Source organism: Nannobrachium achirus (assembly GCF_963921795.1).
Source record: "Nannobrachium achirus genome assembly, chromosome: 2".
Taxonomy (NCBI): Eukaryota; Metazoa; Chordata; class Actinopteri; order Myctophiformes; family Myctophidae; genus Nannobrachium; species Nannobrachium achirus.
Genome location: NC_137811.1, coordinates 43686206 through 43707707, shown reverse-complemented (window position 1 = coordinate 43707707; position 21502 = coordinate 43686206). Strand labels below are relative to the sequence as shown.

At 43.4% G+C, this 21502-nt stretch overlaps 1 protein-coding gene across 1 annotated transcript; it reads right to left on the bottom strand.

The window, feature by feature from the left end:
* Nucleotides 1–536: 536 nt before the first annotated feature.
* tmem245 (transmembrane protein 245) lies at nucleotides 537–21502 on the bottom strand. The gene is made up of 17 exons (XM_080751268.1): nucleotides 20893–21502; nucleotides 16815–16932; nucleotides 16114–16209; nucleotides 15481–15579; nucleotides 13892–14107; nucleotides 13030–13199; nucleotides 8781–8885; nucleotides 8586–8668; nucleotides 8328–8418; nucleotides 8109–8207; nucleotides 7365–7499; nucleotides 6311–6433; nucleotides 5597–5742; nucleotides 5367–5467; nucleotides 4538–4712; nucleotides 3941–4135; nucleotides 537–2243 (listed from the first exon to the last, which is right to left on the bottom strand). The coding sequence occupies exons 1-17, from the start codon at nucleotides 21499–21501 to the stop codon at nucleotides 2195–2197; spliced, it is 2610 nt and encodes an 869-aa protein (XP_080607394.1). The 5' UTR covers nucleotide 21502; the 3' UTR covers nucleotides 537–2194.

Below are 21502 nucleotides of genomic sequence, written 5' to 3'. Positions count from 1 at the left end.
GACGATGTTGTCGTTTTGCGTAATGGTGGAATGAATAAAGTGTAACACATTCAAACTCCATGTACATTTTATGAAGGCCACAAGCCAAAATGTCTTTTTGCGCAGCCAGAGTGAATTTGATTAAATGATATTCTTCAGCAGCAGTTTACAATCAATGGCTAAACAACTGGAACAAAACAGAATCTCTTAAATGTATGTAAAGAATGATATGCTGTGATAGTGTATTCAAGTCCTATGCTTTCTTGGAAAAATCCTTTTAGCAGACCTTGTATTGTACTGTTAAAAAAAAATAAAGGGGAGGGACTGCCCCTGTTGGGCAGCACAGGTATTGACAGACACACCAGAGCCTGACAGCCCAATAACAAAAATAACATCATCCTGTCACCATGTTAACACGGTGACAACAGAAAACAAGTGCACAACAATTAAGACACCTTACAAGTCAACCGTAATTCAAATGATATTTATTCATTAGTGCACTTTCAGTAAAAAACAAACAGCAATGGTACATCACAAAGATTACATTACTGGTAACAGTTGCTAAACCACAGGTTTAGTCCAATTCGACCCAGAACGCAGTAGCCATGTATGATATAATTTATATAAATGATGTGCATTATACAGATGACTCATCTCTGTAAGGACTGATTATTAAAGCTTTGAATGACGTAAACTACTTTATATTCTCTCCTTGTGTAAAAAGTGCTTCTACTGTACTTTGTCTCAGGCGAGTAGAAAATACAATATTTTAGTTTATTTCATGACACAAGAAAAGTGTGTCTGTGTATCTATTTTTACTTATTTAATTAAGAAATGGCACAGAGAAGCCAGTCTTATTAAACGGAACAAAAGTGTATACTACTAGGCTGTATTTTACAGTGTGTGTGTGTGTGTGTGTGTGTGTACGTACACAAAGGCAGCACATTAGAAACAAATAAATACCGACAGTACCGACAGAACACTAGGTAACAGAACCAAACTGTCCATGGAAGCAGGATGTCCTCTCTAACAGCACGAGCAAGTACCTAAACAATGACTGTGCTATTACAGGTACCATGTTACCATGTACTCATGATGAGTGATACTAAACAATAATTTAACAGTACTGATATGAAACAGTAGTGTGTACTGGTTTAGGAAGCTGAGCTATAGTGTCAGTTGCTGTACGAGCCATGAACTTACACAGCAAGTTCAAAGACACCAACACATTAAAAAGGTGCTATAAGTGATATATTTTGTTTAAAACAAAACATTTTGTTAAAATGTTACAGCTCTATATTCTGATGGATCTATAGTGTTTGTTCTGTAACAGGGGTCTTCAATTTTATATTGTTAAAGTTTCCAATTCCAAGTGTTTCCTATATCGAGTTCTCTTTCCTGATCAGATGAAATTGGTATCTCAACCGGAAAATGGAGAGATGGAAAGAGATGGGGACCACTATTACTGAACAAAATACTCTATAGCAGTGATTCATCTGAGAATATAGAGCTATTTAACAAAAACAAATATCACACTTGAAGATTTAGGAGAAATCAAGCATTACGTTCAGTTGAGAGAATAACCACACTTCATCAACATACTCGCACACACAGAAACAGTTCTTTCCATCTTACTACATGGCAACCTGCACGACAATGTCAACTATTGCCTCCAACAGGAGGGAGGTAGGGCGTACAGACGGCGCATATCCAATAGCCATGCGGTGCACTTCTGAAACCTTCTTTAGAGAGATTTTAATAAAATCATGTGTGGCGTTTACCACAGACCATCGAAATGTGATGGACGATGATAAGATGTAGTCATTTTTTAATTTAGTAGTTGCCTTGTTTTAGAACAGCAACAGAGGGCGGCGCTGAGAGATCTGTCTGAGAAATGATGCAGTTTAATAGCATCGATTTCTCAACCATTTCAAAAGCAGAAGCCTGACTGTGGTCCCACCGACAGGACCACACTTCATCCCACTGCTCTCCATATCTATGGTTTTATTACTGAGCCACACACGTCTGCTACGAGAACCAACTCCAGCAGTCAGGCGTCATTGAGGGTAATCAACCCGTAGGGGGCGCCACCTCCTTGGTCTGGGGGCCGACCCTGTAGAGCGGGGCATCGTGGGGGGAGGGGGACGCATCCCAGCCAGTGTCATCAGCTATTAGAAAGCTCGGGAAATTCCACAGAGATGAGATGCACACCCTCTCATTCTCTGTCGTGCTTTAACGTAGTGGGGGTGGAGTCTACGAAGGACCTGGAAGGGACAAGCGAGATAACGTCAGGGTGAGATGATTATTTTAACACAATTACTGCCTTTTAATCTGAAGTTTGCTTGGTGCCTTGGTGCCGCGCCGTTTCCTCCGTAGGCCGCCGCTATTATTTTGAAGGGCCGGAAGGGGGTTGTTTTTGTTTTTTTGGATTATCACTTGACGGCAATGATTACGTCATCTAGTCACATGACAGTGTGAGCCCAGAAGAGAAACATGGCTGCGCCCAGCCGAGTGTATTTGTGTACCTTATACAGGCCATGTATACTGTACAATGTAAATGAAGTCTCTTTATGGGCCTCTCAATGGATTTACTATGGAGGACGTTCACTTCGCGTGCACGCCCGACGTGCGTTGTAAACAAATCGCGGACATTACCGATGCGGGCGCGACGGGAGCGACGTACAGTAAGTAATCATACCTTTACTGTATATACAGTAAGATTGACAGTCCTCACCGTCAACGGCACCATGGTTTTAACCCTTTCAATGATGGTGAGGATTGTCAACGGCAGCAGAACAGTTAAAAAAAAAGGAGCATATAACCAATTTCCAACCCATTATAAGATGGCACCATATCTGTTTAGGAGGGCTGTGGACAGATCAGAAACCGCCACCCCTAGTGTTCACATTTAACATTACATTCAGTTATTTCATGCATAATGTCCCTGTTTTGGAAGGTGAGCGCTTTCAAACATTTTCTCCAAACAAATAGAGAAAATAGTTGATCTACAAGCTCTCGATGTGTCACCAAGGGACACACTGAGAGCTTGTAGATTCACTATTTTTCTCTTATCTTATTTTTTGCAACCCCATTTCTTTCTGAAATTACACCTCAGCTGGAAGACATGGGCGAGGAGGTAGAAATGATATCATTGGGATCATGGCTAATATGTTGATCATACATGCATCTTAGCAGGGACGTGCAGAGAATGTTAAAAGGCACTTTTGGAGGAAATGTCGAAAATAGCCGACCTCCAAGCTCACAACGCGTTAACTTGCAGCGTGGCGCGTCGTGAGCTTAGAGGTCGACTATTTTCAGTACAAGAGAGGACACGGATTCTTTCAACATAAGGCGCTGCGTTCAAGTACAGGAGAGTTTGGACAAGACAATTTCTCTTGAATGCTGCCTTCAGGTATGGCATGGAAAGAGGGAGTTTGCGTTTCTTTCATCATAGTAATTCATGGTCTGGAGAGGGCTCATGTGTGCACCTGCCTGCATCTTAGTATTTACCTGATGGGGTGGTGGGGCCAGTGGCTCTGTACAGTGTTTACCTGATGGGGTGGTGGGGCCAGTGGCTCTGTACAGTGTTTACCTGACGGGGTGGTGGGGCCAGTGGCTCTGTACAGTATTTACCTGACGGGGTGGTGGGGCCAGTGGCTCTGTACAGTATTTACCTGACGGGGTGGTGGGGCCAGTGGCTCTGTACAGTATTTACCTGACGGGGTGGTGGGGCCAGTGGCTCTGTACAGTATTTACCTGACGGGGTGGTGGGGCCAGTGGCTCTGTACAGTGTTTACCTGATGGGGTGGTGGGGCCAGTGGCTCTGTACAGTATTTACCTGACGGGGTGGTGGGGCCAGTGGCTCTGTACAGTATTTACCTGACGGGGTGGTGGGGCCAGTGGCTCTGTACAGTATTTACCTGACGGGGTGGTGGGGCCAGTGGCTCTGTACAGTATTTACCTGACAGGGTGGTGGGGCCAGTGGCCCTGTACAGGTGTGGGCACGGCAGAGTTGGGGCTCATCAGCATAGCACTGTAGATGTTGGCTGCCACCACCAGGATGCAGAGGAGGATGGGACCGATGATGGCTCCCTCCAGACCCAGATAGTAGGCTCCACCGGCCACCGCCAGGCCTGTCAGGTAGGGGTGGCCACCCCTGAGTGAGGGAAAACAAACACTTTAAACCAGTGGTTTTCAACCAGTGGTCCTTGAGTTGGTAACCAAATGGACCCTCATAGATGTTTAACTCTTGAGAGGGTAAAATAAATCCACATTGTGAGCTTGTAGATCTGTTGTTTTCAAAAGATTTTTATACTGTACATTCGAAAACTTGAAATGGGACATTCTGCATATTGAGTACTTTCTACTTTTGGTACTTTAAGCATTTTTAGGCCAATATTTTGTACTTTTACTCAAGTGTATGTTGAAATTCAGACTTTTACATGTAACAGAGTAATTCTACAGTTTGCAGTATTGATACTTTTAAGTATCATAGCATTCTTTTTAAGTAAAGAATATGGATACTTTTTCCACCACTGGCACACACACACACACATACCCTGAGATGTCAGAGTAGATGGCTGTGTCCACGAAGTAGGTGGGCAGCAGATGGCAGACCAGGAGCAGCAGGGCCTTGACCCCCTCTCCCTGAGCCAACCACAGGTCACACATGGCGGGCACCGCTGCCCAGTACGTCCCTAGGAAGGGCACCGCACCCAGGATGGCAGCCAGCGCTACAGAGACGCAGGGAGACAGAGAGAGATGGAGTGTTGCTTTCGTCAACTAAAATTATTACTTTTTGTCAGCTACCTATTCTCACGGATGAAAACCAAATAAAAACTAAGCTATGATGACTAAGACTAAATATATTGACACTATAGTCAACAAATAAAAACTAGACTAAAATATTAGGGAGGGACAAGTGGAGAAGAGATCCAGTCATTTTATGTTTGGTTGTGCTCAGGTGTTGCACTCAGAAAAATACCAGACTACTGGCTACTACCAGCCATTACGACGGCATCAAGGCCCGCGAAAATACATTTTAGTTGACAAAATCAACTGTAGATTTAATCGACTAAAGTCTTATGATATTTAGTAGACTAAAACTAGAGTAAAACTAAAACATTTCAGATGACTAAAATATGACTAAAGCTAAATGGAATGTTAATCAAAAGACTATGTCAAAATGTGCTGTCAAAATCAACACTGGAGAGATGTCCACAAGGAGAGGTAATAAAAACAGCCACTCCTGGATTTTGTACAGAAACAGCATTATTAAAGCCTGGTGTATACTTTAGCGTATGACGGCGTCAAATGCCATAAAACTTTTGGCATGCGGAGTGCGAAAGCGTCATACACCATAGTGTAATTAAGCATTACACACTCACCAGATGGGATGAAGACAATGTTGATGCCAAAGATGGTGTGCGTCAGCCATGTGTAGAGCCCATAAAAGCAAGCCATTTTCAGTGAGGCGTCAAACACACCTCTTGAGACACAACACAAACACAAACATAACATATTACAATCTAAAAAGCGTATTTCTTTAGGAACTTATGCGATGTAAACGTGACTACAGTATGTGTGTATGTGCGTGCGTGCGTGTGTGCATGCATACCGGATGGCCTCCTCCACAGACATGCCTATGATAGTGGAGGAGGGTCCAGGCTGAGACAGTGGTGTCAGGTTGATCACCCATTTCACAGGTTTGTAGTATTCATCGCTGGAGCTCAGCAGATAGAACAATGTAGTCAGGAAGATCACCTAAATACGTACATGCATAGAGTACATACATAAACACCTCCGTCACTATAAGTATACACTTGTTACCCATCACAGATGTATCAGTTGTATTAATGCATGACGTGCCATCCATGCATTGTACGTTCATGACCAGTCTGTTGATTAAGAGGCTGCTTTGTAATAGTGCTTCTGTCAGTGTCAAAGATAGCTGAACACACAATTCGGATCAACACTGAGACTCTCTGTTTGGCCTACACCATTACACCAATGTCACGCTTTACAACATTGTTAAAAATCTTAATTTACAAGAAGTCTACACAATTAGAGAATGTAGAATAATTGTTATTTTGATCAACGTTTGCCTGTTATCTCTCCTATGGTACCACATTAATACAGCATAAAGCTTTGAGTCTGAGAGGCTAGTAAAATCTCATCAAATGGTGGTCCGTGGCTCAAACGCCGGATAAAAAATGGACCTTGATATGAAAAAGGTTGAAACCCACTGCTTTTTAAACCCACCAGGTCTTCAATAAAACAGCCGATGAGGTGTGATTACTACCCACTATAATGTTAGGAGGATGTTCTTTACCACACTCAGGACAAAGTTGAGCAGGGCTGTGCCGCTGTGGAACAGGACGGTGAGAAGCGTGGTTGTCGTGGAGATGAGCAGGCCAACGTTCCGACTCATCAACACCCACAGAGACTCCAGGATCTGTTAAGCAAAAAGAGTGCACAGATGGGCATAAACCAGGGGTCTTCAACAGAAGACTAAGAGTTACTACAGGGGGGCCGCCAAATCCTTGTGTGATAGGATCATTCTTTTAAATTAACAACTTGAACCCTCGCATCCCTATTCCGAGGAGAACTTTAGCCAAAAATAGCAGATCTACAAGCTACAGAGCTTGTATATCGGCTATTTTCGGCAAATAGGTTTGGTGTAGAGGTAAAAAAGAGCTGACCGAGTACATAGTGAAAGTACATAGTGAACAATTGGTTAAAAGTCTGAAAATACACATTAACATGAATCCAACATAGATTGATGACAGTGCTGTCAAACAAGTCTATGAATCTATCTATGAAATCGATGAAAATCTGCATCACACATTTAAACAATATATGTAGAGGGGGTCCCTGCTTCATCTCTCTCAGCTAAGGGGTCCTTGACCTGAAAACGTTGGCATAAACAAAAGACCCAATAGCTAGGGATGCTCCGATCATGTTTTATGGGGGCGATCCGGATACCGATTCATTTTCAAAGGAAAATAATTAAACTTTGCTACGACAGTATCTGTCTCGTTTAATGGTCTTACCCATAGCATATTTATGACACTAATTTGTAACTTAGTTTGCCCTTTATTAAACAATCATTAACCTTACCTCACTCACCCCTTGAATAGGAGGGAGCTCCAAATATTTGCAATCAGTACAATAGTATATCAGCTTTATGCTTCAACATTAGACAAAGTGTTGAATGAGGAGAGGGTTAAATGCTACAACAGTAACTAAACAAAAATATCTTATCATTAGTCATTAGGAGCTAAAATCGTCAAATTTAAAAATCGGCCACCGATGGATTGGAGCACTCCTACCAATAGCATTCATACATACAAACAGTACAAATCTTTAAACACACAGTCACTTACAGATAGCAGGGTCTCAATGTTTTCCTGCGCAAAGGAAGCGATGTCCTTCCAGTCCAGGATGTCCCCCAGCCAGCTGCCCTGTCTAATGAGCGATGGCTTCTGACCTCCTCTGTGGCGCCCAGAACTGGTCACATTCTGCAATATGCAACACCATACAGAGAGACTGAGGACTATTGGCCAGTGATTGAATATACAAGTTATGTGATATAGTTTGTGGCCTGATCTTTTGAGGTGCTATGACATGGAAAGTGCCATAGCTCAATGGCCTTGTGGTTACTGTAAAAGGGACAAGTGTACTGTACTTACTTACGACACGGAAGGTACAGTACATTTGAAATTTGTGTAAAGGATATTCCCACATCCAGTCAGCGCGCACTGCAATGACGCGTGCACACGCACAGACCAGCAGTGTTTCTCAACCAGTAGTCCGCGGACCTGACTAGCGCCGTATGCATGCGAATCTGCGATGCATGCATGCACAACACAGACATTCACTCGTCCCCGACACACACACACCGGTCCACTCACATTTGGAAAACATTAACGCTTATAACATTTTTGAACAAGCGATTAAAACATTTTTTGGGGAAAAACTTTAGAAAAATAAAAATAAACGATTTTTCGACTACTACCGCGACTCAAATACTTTTTGAGTCGCGGTGAGCATGAGTCGATTTTCGATTTTTTTTTCACATCCCTATTTTGGACATGTAAGGTTTCCACCTGACAACAAGGTCATGTTACCTTGACAAACCAGGAGTGGTACAGCCGGTCCCAAAGATCAAGAACCTGCTTCTCAATAACGGCAGTGTGGTTCGCCTTGTCTCCTAGCATCTTATGGAGCTGCACGCACACAGGAATAGAAAGAAAATCCATTTAGATCCACAACTAACAAACTCCCAACGTTCCATGACAGAGAGACGAGAGACAATCATCAGAGTAAGTGCGATGCTCAACACTCACCTTTTGTGTTATCCATTCTCTGCCATGTTGATAGACGTTAGTAGCAGCCGAGTTCAAAGCCCTCTGAACCACACGTGCCTCTGGGAGCCAACTGGAGCGAGGGGCAGATGTGGGTGTATATGGAGCGGAGGGGTGAAAATAAACTCAGATGAGAATGGGCATTTGCAATTCCAAATTACCTGTATTAAATTGAGCAAACGATTAAGAAATCACGCAGCGTGATCCCAGAAAACGTATCATCCAGTCAAGGTATCATACTTGGCCCACTCAGGGTGGTTGGACACGGTCTCGTTGATGAGGTTGCTGGTGACTTCGATCATATGGACGCTTTCATGGTGAACCTGGGAGTCAACGACAGACAAGACTAAAGTCATTCTGTTAAAATGGAGGAAGTTAGCGCTGAACCACAAGTGTGATTCAGAAATATGGCAACTGTAAAGGGACAATCCTCACCATAGCAGTGAGCAGCAGAGCCATGAGCAGTGTCCCTGTGACCAGGAGGAAGATGATGAAGATGCTGATGAGTTTGTCAAGGGATCGCTCCAACCACACGATCATCTGTTCCGACGAAGAGACACACAGACAAACAGAGAAAACAAAGATAAGGAGAAAGAGGGAGAAAAACAGAAAACCACAGAAAGTAAGCATCATTCAGAATAGGTTTGGGTATACATTGGCTGGACACATGGAGAAACCTATAGCCTTCCGTTCTGAGGGGGCCGTCGACATTTTGGATCTAAACCTACAACTGCCACTTTGGGCCCTGATACTGAGGACAATGAAAGTAGATGATTCGATGGTCCGAAAGCCAGAATATACAGGCACAGTCACATACTGTACACACACACACACATCCTCACCCAGACTTCAGCATGGAAACATGCGTGTGCAAGCCCTGGGGCAGTGTGTGTGTGTGTGTGTGTGTGTGTGTGTGTGAATGTGTTATAGCAGTTATGTCCCCTTCGTAAAGTGTTAGAAACATCAGATGTGTGTCACCTTTCAACACTCAAATGTGACAATTTGTCCCATCGCAACATGCTGCGATTACACAGTAGACAGGTTTCTCAATGCCACAAGCCTGCAAAGCCAGCAGTTGACTTTAACATGTTAACTTGTTATTAGGGTGTATTCACACTCATCCACCTAGTTATGAAGAAGACACACTGGCGCCTAGAGCACTTTTTCTGCCGAAAATGTATTCAAATAAAAAAGGGTGGGATATTTTTTCTATACATGTAGCATTGATCACACAATTTAGAAACCAGCAGCTTGGACTGGTGGCTCTGCATTTACCTGTGTAAATCATGGACACGTCAACCAAGAGAAGAAAAACTCCTCTAGTGGTGGCAGTAGTAGGGTGTGGGGCGGTGCCTCCACAGCTGACAGCAGGTGTAATAAAAAAAAAAAAAATCAAGCTCCATTTCTTTTCATATAGCGAAAATAGTGGATCTACAAGCTCTCAACCGTGCGTCGCCAAACGCCGCGTTGAGAGCTTGTAGAGCTACATTCCCAAAACAGGGATGCCCCGTTGGAAGCGGTTAGTAAATTAAATGGTTGGTTGCATACAATAAAAGGCTTATCCAAATTATAACATGTGTCACGGGCAACAGATGAATCTGCTAAAACAATTCAGAGTTGGGAATGATATGCATAAAATAACTGAATTTAAGGTTAAATGTGAACACTAGGGGGTAGCAGTTGCCCTGAATACCCAAATGATGCCCCTGGCTGACAGCCAGTCTGTATGCTAATGGTTTTACATAACGCTGATATTACATTACATGACAGGATTCTTGTACCAATTACATAATACAGAATAATATCCTTACCTGTCAACGAAAGGAGTTGCTTTTGACAATAATGTATTTTCGATTGATAAGAATATATATCATTAGATAAAGTCTCACCAGTCTCAACTCATCAATGCTTTAAGTCTTCTAGGATCAGACCCAGACAGTGTTTCCCCCTACAGTAACATCTGCCTAAATCAAACTCATCAGGCTATGTAACCAGAAAGAGAGCTTTTGGTTATTTTTGCTCATATCAAGAGAACAGACAAAGCTGAACCATTCAGTTCAATTGTTGATTTGACTTCATAATCTTAACATATACGTATGCACCTCTCTACAATCACAGGTGTAATGACCCAAATGGTAATGACCCAAATGGGAGACAACTCAAAACACTTCTCTTCTAAATCTAAACAATACCTTTGAGTTACTCTGTCAATCAGGGGAAACACTGCCCCCCCCCTCTCCCCCAGCCAAGGAAGCTCTGGCCCGGCTAGCGCATCTCCACATGCAGCTCACACACACACACACACACACACACACACACACACACACACACACACACACACACACACACACACACACACACACACACACACACACACACACACACACACTCTAAAGCCAGCTGTAGCCAATAGGATCACAGCAGAGAAGATATGGAAGGGGTTCAGGAGCCAATGACAGCTCCCCCTGCCGTAGCTTCAGATGGAGAGCGGCAGAAAGCAGGGAAGCGGGGAAGCAGTGGAATCAGTGAAGGGATTAACACAGAGTCAGGATGAAAGGATGATTAAAGGATGAACACTGAGTCAGGACGGATGGATGATGACGTGACAGTGGATGGACGAGCATCAGTCCAAGTTACTAAAAGTGCTCCCGGTTACTGTACATACACAGACACACACATAGCTATTTTATTTTATCTCTCATACACACTCTTATACACTTCAACTAGAGCCTGACCGATGCCAGATTTTTGGGTCCAATGCCAATCCGGATTTCAGAGATCCCTAGTCCACACCGATTACCAATGATATCTTGTCAGAAAAGTCAAAAATAAATTCTAATGAAATATGTGTTTTTCAAAAATAGAAAATTGTGACCGGCGTGGCATTTCATGAACATTTCATGACACTTTTGATATATAATGACATGCCCAAAATAGGAATGCTAGGTTGAAATCAGGTGATACTGATGCTATAAAAAAAAAGCTGAAAAATGGCCGATGCACTGTATCGGCCAGACCGATATCGGTCTGGCTCTAACTTCCACACGCATTGTTTTCTTCTTACCCTACGTTTTAACAGCGGGCAACAGCCGGTGACTCTGGGTTATGTCATTCAAAAGTTAAATTATTTTCATATTTTTGGGCGACGTTTTCCACTATTGTCTCATTGCCTGCTATGATATCGCCAGTAGTTGCCGGATCCCATTGACAAATAACGCACTTCCGGAAAATACGGCCGACCGCTGTTAAAACGCCCGTTATTCTTTTTCTTTCACTCACACGTAGGTCTTTCTGAGCACCCCATTCCTCTACAGATCATTACCTGCTTGTTAAGCCAATGCCAGAGCTTGGGGACAAAGACAAAGAGACATTGGGCATTATTATTATTGGAAAGAACAATCATAGGACCACTGCTTGGGTACAGTGCAGGCAATAAGGGAGGTGGGAGGGAGGAGGTGGAAAGGGCAGAGGCGGTTTCTAGAAAGGGGAATGGGAGTATCATCCGACACAGTCATAATAACAGTTCTGAAGAGGTGACATCAGAGCAGGTCACACCAAGAAAAAAAATACAAAGTCATTTCAACTTCAAAAATATGAACCCATAAGAAAGTTCCTCAGCTAAATGACCTGTGTGCTTATGTCCATTTAACCCATTTAGAACGGGTACACATTTTGTGTATCATAATTTTATGCTTTAACTATTGAAAAATAGCAGATATACAAGCTTACAGCGCGGCACCGAGTGCCACGCTACAAGCTTGTAGATCTGCTATTTTTGAAAAATCGTGAAAATTAGAATTTTGACCCGATTCTATAAGTGTCTTTTGAATCCTTCTAAGATTTTTTGAAAAACCTATGTTTCTATGTCAGCAATCTGGCTAGCCATCGTCAAAGAAAAGGTCCTTTTCACTTAACTGGAGCTCAGTTAGTCTGTTCTTGAGAGACTACTATGTCAGTGGTTCCACATCTCAAAATATCTAGTTCCAGGGACCACCCAGAAGCAAAATTTGAGTTACAACCATTCGCTTTGAAAATACATATATTCAAAGATTTGCACACATTTTCACGACTTTTTCAAAAACAGCAGATCTACAAGCTCGCAGCGCGGCACTGTGAGCTTGTATATCTGCTATTTTTCACTGGTTAAAGCAGTCAATAATTATAGGCCTAAATGGGTTAAAACGGGATAATTCACCCTGAAAATGACTTTTTCTATTGATTACTCACCCCATGGAGACTTGAATTCATGGATATATAAATGTTTTTGTCGCATTCCTAAGCCAATAATTTGAAGAGACTCTTTGTGTCTCCATAGGGAACCACAGCTGGTCATCAAATGATTGGCTTAGGAATGCGTACAAAAACTACAAAATAACCATGGGGTGAGTAATCGACAGACAGAAAAATATATATTTATGGGGTGAACTATCTCTTTAAGTGCGTAAAATAAAGATTTCTCTCTTCGATACAGTTTTCAGCTGCAGTTTTCGCTGTAGAGCAGACAGGCTCTTTGACAGCCATCAGGGACAGTGAAGGATGTTGTTTATGGTGTGTGTGTGTGTGTGTGTGTGTGTGTGTGTGTGTGTGTGTGTGTGTGTGTGTGTGTGTGTGTGTGTGTGAGTGAGAGAGTGAGAATGGAGGAGAAGGATGTATCAAACCAGGAAGAGGAAGTCGGAGGCGTTACCTTGGTATCGATTCGGAGCATGAACAGAGCGAGGCCTTTGATTGGTCCGGGCATAAGGGCATCCTGACGCTCACGTCCAAACTCCTCCAGCCCCGCCCACCACGAGACAAGCGTCCGCTCAGCGAAGCTCTTCAGACCAAAGTGGAGCACCAGCTTCTTTATCATCCACACTAAGACACACAGGGACAGTCAATTAATGCTACAGTACATGCCCCTCTATGGTGTGATCAACCATCTCACAGCTGGGCTACAGATTAGTAGTTTTTATATCTGGCAGCCTGGGGTACATGGTGTGCACAAGTTGGCGTCTCCAAAAGGAGGGCCAAGCAGTGAGCGAGACACTTCTCAATATCAGCTATTAGAGGTGGCGTTGTTTCCAGGATTTAAACCACAAGAAAGCACCCAAGAAAGCTTGTTTACATTGGGGTCCTTCTGTACTCAATTAATAAAAAACATTAAATGACAGACAAATAAACACAGTATTATGCTAGATAACTATATTGTATGTGACATTGTTTTGATGTCTAGGCAGTTTGTAACAGGCTGCTTTCTAATTGTCTGACTACACTGGCATGTCCAAGGCGTTCATGTACTTCTGTTTATCTGGACATAAATATTGCATGTGTCTCTGTCTGTGTGTCTCTGTGTGTCTCTCTGGTGTCGTGGTGTGGTGTGGTGTGGTGTGTTGTGTTGTGTTGTGTTTGTGTCTCTGTGTCTCTGTGTGTGTCTCTGTGTCTGTGTGTTTGTCTGTGTCTGTGAGTGTGAGTGTGAGTGTGAGTGTGTGTGTGTGTGTGTGTGTGTGTGTGTGTGTGTGTGTGTGTGTGTGTGTGTGTGTGTGTGAAAGAGAGAGAGTGTGTGTTACCAGCCACAGGGATAGGCAGTAGCTGTAGGATCCACAGGTTGAGCCAGACCTGAACTAGTACAATGGCCCAGACCAGCAGGACGAAGTAGATGTCACTGGCCTTGCTGGAGCTCTTCTCCTTGTGGAAGAGGCCGCTCAGCGTTGGTCTGGAGCCCCGGCGGAAGCCTGGGGCGGTGGGGAAGGAACCAGGGCCCAGGGTGTCCACCCGCTCTTTGCCTGGTGGGTATAAATGGTAAATGGTGCATTTATATAGCACTTTTATCCAAAGCGCTTTACATAGATGGTGCATTACATTCACCCATTCACGCACACATTCATACACCGGTGGCAGAGGAAACCATGCAAGGCACCAACCTACTCACCGGGAGCAATTAGGGGTTCAGAGTCTTGCCCAAGGACTCTTTGACATTAACTCAGGGGGAGCCCGGATTCGAACTGGGAACCCTTCGTGCTCTAATAACGGTTTCTCTACCCCTGAGCTATGCCGCCCCATAGGGTATAAAGAAAGAGGAAGAGAGGATAAAGCAGTTTGATTTCATCTACACTAACACTGTGACAAACTAGACCTTTTTCACTGAAGAATATGATACAAATGTTTTCTATAAGAAATGTGTTTTTTGCAGTACGGTAGGATTGACATAATCATGTTATGTCTGTAATGTAACGTGTCACGGCTGCTGCAGACTCACGAGCCCTATAACAGATTAACTCCCAATGTGTAAACACGCAAATGTAATAGTAGATTGCCCTGCAGTGTGTCTGTGTAAAGACGGCGGAATTTACTTTCCATTCATCAACTGAAAGCTCAGTCAGACAACTAGGCGGGCGCGACTAGTTTTGAGTTTGCAGATCGGAAATAAAGTAAACCTGTCATCATCAACACCACGTAACCCTAGCAAGTTGGTTTTAATCTCTTCTTTCCTCTTTAAAACGGGATCGACGGGTCACGGGGTCTGTTTAGGAAAATCCAATTTTCGCTGTTTGTTTCCTGAAGAACAAGCTTGCGTCTCTGTCAGCGTGTGGAGGACAACAACAGCATGCATGGGTGTTACACCGACATTGATGTCGGGGGCTTGACACAGAAATGTGTAAACGGATCGCATAGTTGCATGGTGATGTTACTCAGACATTGGTATCGGCGGCTTTATCTGTATCGCTGCCTTTTCTTTTCTTTTTTATTATCGGCGACCATTCTGATGGCTTCATGCTTGCTCTTGTTGTCGGCTTGTTGTTAATGTTAACACGTGTGTGAGGAGGAGGGGCTAAGGCACGCAGCCCCCCCAAAGGACAAACGGCCACGGCCGATTATTCAAATTTCTTTTTCAAGTTCGAATCCCGTGCCATCGAACGAAGCTTCGAATATTCCATTTGTAGGTTCAACTGTAGGTTTAGTCATCTTTTCAGATGACAACAATGTAACTAAAACTAAATAATTTTTTGACTAAAACTAACCAACATTTTCTGTCAAACACTGAGATATAAAGAGTATAAAGGAAGGGTGACGGATACTGATGTCAGTGATTTGCATTGTATTGTTTTTTTTTTATGGTGTCTGCTAAAAATGAAGACGGAAGAGGATATCGTCTGACCTTTAGGTGTGGCGTCTGATTTCAAGTGCATTTTGCTGCAGGAGATGGCCATGTAGATGGTGCTGGCAGCGAACGACAGTACCTGCCCTGACAACTCTCCTGGAGAGAAAGATGTGTGGAGAGGAAGGATTAAACAAAGTAGTGCATAATACAGACCTTCAGGCATTAATGGCAGATCAGTGTGTCTGTGTGACTGTGTGTAGAATCTAGAATCATCATGGCCAGGCCTTCATTGTTTTTTGTACTGCTGTGTTAACCACTTTCAAACTGGTGTTATTTTGGACATGTCATAATTTTAAAGTTTTTCCATCCCCTCCATCATACAACAATGCATATAGTACATACTATGTGGTTAAGGCCCCACCCTACCAACAAAGTCTGTATATTAAATTCTCCCAGTATTTAGATGGCCCTGGACCCTAGAGGCTTGATTGGCAGGCCACCCCAAGCTGTCACGAATAAGCTGATCCTTGTTATTTTGGGCTCACTCTTCCTCTTTTGTTGACAGAGAGTATAGACTATGTGCCTATGGATATGGCAGTATGTAAATGGATATAACAGTAAGCACATGTCACGTTGTAGCGGTGCACACAAGCACGTGTGTTGCAAGTATGTGTCTGTGCACAATCCCACCTTTCCCAGGAACAGGAGGTTTCTCTTGGGCGCCCACGATGAGGAGCGCGACCACAACCACAAATATTGGCACTCTCCACGAGCCAGTGAGGGACACTAAACACAGTGAGCACAAGAGTCAGTTCAAGCACATTTGATTTACTCATTTTCCTTCTCAGACTTCAACCTCGTGAATCACACAGCAGAGCAGGAACAGTCGATCTAAATTCCAGTGAAGTCTCAAACACATTAACATTTCAGGCTTTAAGGTTAAAAGGTTGGAACCACTCCGTGCACATCACATGTGCCTAAAAATACTGCCCGGCTCATCTGGCACTACAATTCAGAAATAGAATGTGTGTGTGTGTGTGTGTGTGTGTGTGTGTGTGTGTGTGTGTGTGTGTGTGTGTGTGTGTGTGTGTGTGTGTGTGTGTGTGTGTGTGTGTGTCCTACTCAGTGGACTTCTGGACCTTTGGACAGTGCTTTCTCATAAGTAACAAAAGTATGATTGGGGATTGTTTTAATCCATAACTTTCAAACTTGCATTACATTTGGCTTCATCCACAATGTAAGCTTGCAGAGACAAGTTAGTCATAACTCAAAAGAAACCCTCCCCAAGTTATTAATGTCAACTGCATTAGAGATGAATTCCTTGACTCCTGTCCTACTAGCCTGTCTCGACAGGCTTCCTCCCCTCCCCTCCCCTCCCCTCTCCTCCTCACCCAGGTAGAACAGCAGGATAGTCCAGACAGGAACAGAAACAGCTCTCAGGTAGTGCTCTGTACTGGGGCCCCACTTAAAGGCTACTGCCAACACATAGCCCATTACCACAGTGCACACCTGGAGAGAGGAAGAGAGAAATAAGCATGGTGGAACTGGTGAGAGTGATACATGGATAACATCAAGTGCACCGGCAGGAGGGGAAAAAGCATTAGTGGCGGCGGCAGGGAGGGGGAGGCGAAATTGGTTCCGTGATCTGATCTCTCACTTTAGCTGACAGACAGGAGAACAACTTAGTTCCCCCATATATTGCGCTGCAGCACTTAATTCAGCAGCCCAAGCTTATTTCACAGCCACAGCCAGCATACACAGATCAACCATTTGTTGTGTATCAGCTTGTCTGGCACCTAATAGGGATGGGACGATAATGTTCAAATTTCATTATTGTGATAAAAAAACACTCATATCGTCATGCACTGGGATTAATTCACCTTTGCTGAGCTGCATACCCAGTACGACTTAAACCCTCTATAATTGTTCAAACAGACCAAATCTCAATTTGTAGATCTGCTATTTTGGCAAACGTTCAGCCCAAGAATATGGATACTGCAGTTCCAGTGGTTAACAAAAGTGCCATTTTATCGCGATAATATCGTAAATCGCAGTTATTTTGGTCACAATAATCGTAATATGAAATGTTCACATCGTCCCCTCCCTACAAAGATCAACGATTTGTTGTGTATTAGCTTGTCTGGCAGTTGATCGGGTTGAGAGTGACTGCACGTGGCCAGTAAGAGGCAAGCATGCAGCCAATACACAACAAGATTGCGGTGGGGTGCTATAACATAACATGGGAGATTATTGCAAGAGGGGATGATAAAACTTCTGCCCAGTGCTCAATCATTCAAAAGTCTATTAAGCACAATAGCTTCATTAAAACAATTTGTTATGGAAGCCATGTAATGTGATGCCGCTGTCTGCTATCAACCATCCATGAGATAGCTGGCTCTGCTTCACACAAAGAACTTTTCCATGAGGGCAGCACAATATATCGTTTCAGCATCAACATCTCAGTGTGCGCATGTTTTGCAACAGTCACATTGCAAAGGATGTGGCTGAGCCAGTGGGTTCTAGGTTGGCATTCGTCATGACTAAATGTTGTAGAAAAACAGCACAGATCGTCTGATACTGATATAATATATAACATAATTTAGTCTGATTTAATCAGTTCTTGCCAACCGGTCTTGTATGCAGGTATCATGTTGAGACAACCAGAGCACTAAACAACTGCTTTATTCTAAATCACTCTAATTGCAAGAATGGAATTATTTCCAAGTGTAGTTATTGAAGTGTAAATATATCTGGTGATATTGTGTTAAGTCCTATTTTATTATTGCTATACATACATACCGGTATTGCAAATATATATATTATATATATATATATATTCTAATGTAGACTTTTTCTGATGTCGTTCAGCCCTTTGTAATTTAATACAGCTTCATCTAAGTTATTTATAGAGATTCACATTAGTCAATTTCTTGCATGTGGCCAGTGGATCGACTCAGGTCTCAGGAGGAGGAACATTTAATATCATTAGCATCACATTGCTCAGACACAAAGAGAAGCGATCCCTGATACCGTTCAGCATAACAGGCTATTGATAACTCAATTGCTGGAAATGAGATCAACTGATGGATGAGCTAACAGGTAACAGGATAAGTGTCGTTTACCACCAAGTCTATCTTGAAATGAGGTCAACTAGATCAATCAAAAGATCTCTTGTCCTAGAGGTTTCCGTTCACGTGGCTCACTGCACAGCAACATTCTGGGCATGTTCATTTAACTCCAGTCTAAAAATGGACATTAACTCTAGTCCAGGGGTCTTCAACGTTTTCAGGCCAAGGACCCCTTTTCATAGATTCATTGTTTGACAGCACGATCATCATTGTATTTTGGGTTCATCTCAATTTGTGTGTTCAGATATTTAACCACTTGAACAGTCAATACTTAATAAACTTGACCTTTCACTCTGTACTTACTAGTCTGCTCCTTTTCTCCTCTACACCAAAGCTCTTTGCCGAAACTGCGAGGCGTTGTGAGCTTGTAGATCTGCTATTTTTGGCTAGTTCTCAGAATATGGACACTATAGGGTTCAAGAGGTTAATATAAAAAAAGGAGAAAAAATCATTCTATCACTCCAAGATTTGGAGGACCCCCTGTTGTAACTCTGAGGACCCCCTAGGGGTCCCGGCCCCCCTGTTGAAGACCTCTGCTGTAGTCTATAAAATGGACATGTCGGAATATGTTTGGGCGGGCGTGTAGCGTGTTTCCGACGTTCCATTAGTCCGACGATACCTAACCTCAGTAAAACTATGCCTAAATCTAACCCTAACCCTAACCATAAATCGGACTAATGGGACGTCGGACTATGGAGATTTTCCCCATTTGGACACTTTCAGTCTCAAGAGTTAAATTGGTAGTCACGGTTTAATTAAATTGCAAGTCTGTATGAGTTGTAATACTGCTTGCTTGATTTCTGTTTACACAATACACAGTCATTCAATGATTTCAACCCAATGTGTGTAGGCTGACCCCAGGGTACAGTGCATGGTAGAGTGACACAAGGCTTTGTTTACTATGTTATTACGATATTCCCTGGTTGACTAATTGATGTATATTGTTTTATAAATTAAAATACAATACACCACATGTTTGCATATAGTCCCTAATATCAGGATATTGCAATAAAGTCACATGCTTATTTTTTTCCATTAGATTGCAGTCCTGTAGACATGTCTGGAAGGCAGGCAGGAATAGGGTGTAGCATGTAAGCTATTCAATATGGCACATTATAAAAGTGCATAAGAGTGAACAGCAGTGGTAGGCAACCTTGGCACGGGTGCCAACATTGGCACACTGATTGTGTGACAGTGTGACAGAGAGGATTAATTTATTTTAAAATAAAATATAAAAAAAGAAAAAGTTAAGTCCCCTCTCATCTGTATGCAAATGACATCCTGCATATAATTCTACATTCATTCAAACTCAGTCTGAACTCTGACTGGGGAAGAAGTCAGGGAGATAGATGGGTTATTGCAGTATTTACATAATTATAATTATTAATATTATCATTTAGTCTGGGAGATAGGTGGGTTGTTCATTGCAGTATAATAATTATTATTACAATGTCCTGAGGTGAAATTAAATAGTTCAAAACATGGGGTAAAAGGAGGTTATATTTATGGACAATACAAATCTGTAAACATGATGTTGACAAGGCACACTGACTATCAAGAAAACAATAACATGTCAAAAGGTACACTCCCAAAATGTTACATGAACATTGAGGATTTGTGTACTTCATTCACCCACCCAGGGGGGGTCCCCCACTCTCCCAGTCCCAGCTAAATGACTGATAGTTAGGAACCAAAGGGGGCAGTGGTTGGAAAAAGTACCCAAAGTTGTAATATATCAATACTGCAATATATAATACTCTGCTACAAGTAAGTCTGGAATTCAGTAGTTACTTGAGTAATGGTTCAAAGGTATTGGCATCAAAATGTACTTTATAATGTACCAAAAGTAGAAGGTACACATTGTGCAGAATGTTCACAAGTTTTCAAATGTACACTATAATAATTAGCCTCGTAAACCAGTCTCTCTTCCTGCCTTCATTCGAATGCGAGGGAGATTCGAACAGAAGATGGGAGGAGTCAGTTTACTAGGCTATATAATAATTGCCTTTGAGATGTATTGGAGAGGTACTGAAAAATTGGAAATAGTCAAGTAAAGTAAAAGTAAAATACCTAAAAATTGTACTTATGTACAGTACTTGAGTACATTTACTTAGTTACTTTACACCACTGAACCTTATGGTCCACTCTGAGGGTCCGAGGACTCAATGTCCAATACCTCCAGAGCAGTAGTGGATTCCAGAGGGGGGGGGGGGGTTCGTTTGGTTCCATTTGTACACTGTCAGAGTTAAGGGAAGACCTTGAAATGTAAAAGTTTGAGAAACACTGCTTCAGAGTCATCATGAACTACATTGACAGGGTGTAGTAGTAGCCTTCCACTCACCCACACAGAGTGAAAGCAGTCCAGCGCGGTTCCGATCACCCAGCAGACGTACTCCAGCACCACCTGCATGCCGATGACGCTCCAGAACAGGTAGAGAAAGTAGAGGACCGGCGCCCCGGCCCCGATCACCAGCAGCACCGTCAGCCTCTTCAGCACCAGATCGCCCAGCGCCTCCATGGCATGGTTCACGCACCACACGGGCACCAACAGCGTGCCCAGCACGATCGGCGTGCCGGTGTCCTGCAGGCCGAGGAGCCACGAGCGGCCCAGGCGGGCCAGGGAGTTCTTGAACGGGTGCAGAAAGGTGCCGCACAGCACGGCCCAGAGCAGCGGCCGCAGGAAGGCCTCCAGGATGAAGTAGACCAGCACCGACGCCCCGCAGCAGATGGCCACGAAGATCATGGCCCCCGTGTTGTAGAAGGCCTGCTTGATGTTCTTGTCGAACTTGAGGGACGACGGCTGGCTGAGCAGCTGGCTCACCATCTCGACGGCCGGCTGGACGCTCTCGGAGAAGGAGACGTAGTGCAGCCGGGCGGTCTGAGGGCTCTCCGGGGGAGACACCGGTGCTGTCTCTGTCTCCTCTGGCCCCGAGTCCTCCTCGTCTGCCATC